We start from the raw sequence: 3,274 nt of genomic DNA on the forward strand, positions 1-3,274 counted from the left end.
CCCACGTACCAAACGCCACATAAGTGTTTTCACTGTGGAATTTGCAAAGAGAAATTGCCAAGAACTAGTTGATGTATACGTACTCTCTTAATCCTCTTAAGTGTTTAGTGGAAAAGGAGTACCAGAATTTATACCGCTGAAGATATCAAAGCGAAAGAACTTAATTACGTATAATATGTTAACGAAGTGATCCGTGGAAGAATTTATTCATGCAAAAAGCCAACAATCTTACCATATTCTCCAACAACGTCGGTATTCCTCATTCTGTTTTCTTGTGAATAGGACCATATAGTCAAATGATTTTTCTATTTTTTTAAACTTGTAATTGTGTTGTTTTGTTGGCCTGTTTGGATGATTTGCTATAGCCTACACTCTACAATGTTTCAAAATAAAACTTGCATTGCATCCAAAAACAAATAATGATGATACTAATACAACAAGAACTTTTTGCATAATCTATTTTAAAGGGAGCCCCAGGCTGGTATTTGATCCATACTTAGGCATGTTCATGTCTATATAATAGGCATACTTAAGTTGATTGATGTGTGATTATTTGGATCAGAGCAAATTGATAACGTAATCTGATCTTGAGTCTGACCCAATAAAACCCTATCAAGCCTATAAATTATTACTTGCTGCATATCTAGCATAAAAGACTTGGTATTTAGAGGAGGGAAGTAACTATAAGCTGGAAATCCTCAAAGCTAACAGCTCCATCTCCATCTCCATCCATGGAAGCAACAATACTCTGACAATCCTCCCGAGTTAAGTGAAAGCCCAGACTCCCCATGACCTGAAACAGCTCATCTACTGTCAAAACCTCATCCTCATCACCCTTCAAAGTTTCAAAGGCTGATTTAAGGAGATTCCCCAAGGACCCAATTTGCAAATCCTTGGTGTTCATCTCCAAGAACTCCTCCATGCTCAGCAAACCATTATTGTCAGTGTCTCCTTTCTGCATCATTTCCCTTACCTCTTGTTCACTTGGATTGTACCCAAGTGATCCCATGATGCCACCGAGTTCAGCAACTGTTATTGATCCATCATTGTCTGAGTCAAAAGCTCTAAATGCTTCCACTAGACTTAGAACATGGCTCAGTATCTCAGTTTGTGCAGATATAGAGCCAACTTGAGCCATTGAAGGTTAAAGATAGAGCAGAAATTTTTTCTTTTTTTGAGAAGAAGATAGTGCAGAACTTGTCCTTGCATTTACCTTCATATCTTTCCCTAAATATAGCAAAAAGGGGATGCCCATTATTCTTTTGGGACTACTTTGTGATGACATAAAGTTGGAAAAGGCAAAAGGTTCTTAATTCTTATGCTCATAACTTATTCAGTGTTATCCTCAACTTGTTGGGATAAGTTTATTCTGATTGCAACGGTTGATGTTACCTGGATTTTGGATTTTTATTCCGCCAATACTTAAGCAGATTCTGGGAAACTTCCCATGGATTTAGTGTTAAAATATTTATTAAATGATTAAATTTATCGGTCTAATTATTTAAAACTTTGGAACAATTTTTCATTTGATTCCAACACTTCCTGAATCACTGTCAAAATAATCCACAAGAAACATGTAACAATCAGTTATGCTGTTCTCAACATGAATTGTGAAAGGTTAGGACAAATTGTATATGCCTTTAAAGAAAAAGTGCGAAAAAATATATATTATATCTTTCAAGGAAATTAATATAAAAATGTATATCTGGGTTGGGCCAATAACAAGAAAAGCTCAACAAGAATGTGCTGTATCTTTGCCCAAAAAGTTGTGGTGATTAAAAAGATGCAACAGAATAGGCTTAGGCAGCTTGAAGCCCATTCATAAGAATACATGTTTTAAGCAGGCTGCACTGATCGGAGAAACTTTCAAGGCCTGAAGTAGTTGAAGGAAGGAGGCTGACACATCAATAATCAATTCAAATTCCTGCCTGAGCACAACACGGGTTAAAGTTACAAGTTACAATCTAAAACGATGGTTGAATTATTTTTCTTTTCCCGAGTAAATATATTGGATCCAGACAAATTCTTATATTGTATTTTTGGGCCAGGGCTTGCAACAAATTTTTAGATCAGCGTCAGGTAACGTAACCCTTGGGCCTTCCTGCCTAATCCAATTGATCTTGCAGAAATCACTTTTAATTTTGGATGACCATCCTCTCAAAAAAAAAAAAAAAAAAGTCTAGTGTTCAAAAATATTAATTTAAAATTTTTTTAAAAAAAATCTTTGGCTAAACCATTTTGCAATCACTTTTTTTTATTGTTTTCTTGTTGTCCTCTAAGCTTCTTAGTCCTTGCCTTCCTCATATATTAGATGTATGTATCACAACCAAGGCTGTCAAAATCGGATCCTACGTAAGATTGTTGAAGGTAGGGAAAATCGTAGACCGTAGAATCTTACAATTCATGATCCAATCCTACATATTTTCAGATTTAAAGCAAAAAACACATTGATAATAACTTTATATGTTGAATAATCATGTAAATTATAAATTCACGCACACAAAAAACTAAGAATTGCATCATATGATGTAATTTGTATGTCATATATCGCTAATTCTATACTAACAAAACAAATATATTTAAGTTTTGACCCAATGTATCTTAAAAGTTCAATAAATGTTTAATTAGCAACCAAATAGCAAAATATTTATCAAAACATATGGAAAATATTTTCCAAGTTCTAAGTTCCAAGTTTGAAATCCAAAATAAGTTAGAAAATGGAAATTAGTTAACTATAATATGAAATCCAAAAGCAAGATGAATATTAGGGTGAACTAAGCATTTAATTATTCTCATTCTAAGGTTCTTATAACCACCGTCCTAAATTCCTAATCATTATCATCCATTTCATCATCTATGTAGACATTATATATTTGTATACTAGAGCTGTAAAAGACATTAAGATACAATTTTACACTCAACTATTTAAGTTATATCACTCAACCACAATTAAAGAGCGCACTGAAAAAAAAAATCAATCAATTAATATACAAATACAAGCATAATTGATAAAATTATATATATATATATATAAATATTTTAGTAATAATAGAACACAAATTAGTATATTGAACAAACAAATTTAACAACATTATAGCTTAAAAGGCAAAGCCAACATCAAATTCTTCATTTAGAAATGATGAAGCATTGCTTCATTTTGATTGCAAGTGAACTAAAAACAAGAAAACATTTGCTTAGATTAACATTTTTTTTTTAATAAAAAAAAGTCATACCATCACAACATGAAAAAATAAAAACCCTTACAGCCTCATCA

At 32.6% G+C, this 3,274-nt stretch overlaps 1 protein-coding gene across 1 annotated transcript; it reads right to left on the reverse strand.

Moving 5' to 3' along the window:
- Positions 1-381: 381 nt before the first annotated feature.
- Positions 382-1,199, reverse strand: LOC142620947 (putative calcium-binding protein CML29). The gene has a single exon (XM_075794269.1). It carries the CDS (start codon positions 1,136-1,138, stop codon positions 665-667), a length of 474 nt encoding a protein of 157 aa, XP_075650384.1. The 5' UTR covers positions 1,139-1,199; the 3' UTR covers positions 382-664.
- Between the last annotated feature and the right edge of the window lie 2,075 nt (positions 1,200-3,274).

Source organism: Castanea sativa, chromosome 12 (assembly GCF_040712315.1).
Source record: "Castanea sativa cultivar Marrone di Chiusa Pesio chromosome 12, ASM4071231v1".
Classification (NCBI taxonomy): Eukaryota; Viridiplantae; Streptophyta; class Magnoliopsida; order Fagales; family Fagaceae; genus Castanea; species Castanea sativa.

Excerpts from the sequence above, each read along its gene's own strand:
- LOC142620947 (XM_075794269.1), bottom strand. The coding sequence starts at position 1,138 with ATGGCTCAAGTTGGCTCTATATCTGCACAAACTGAGATACTGAGCCAT.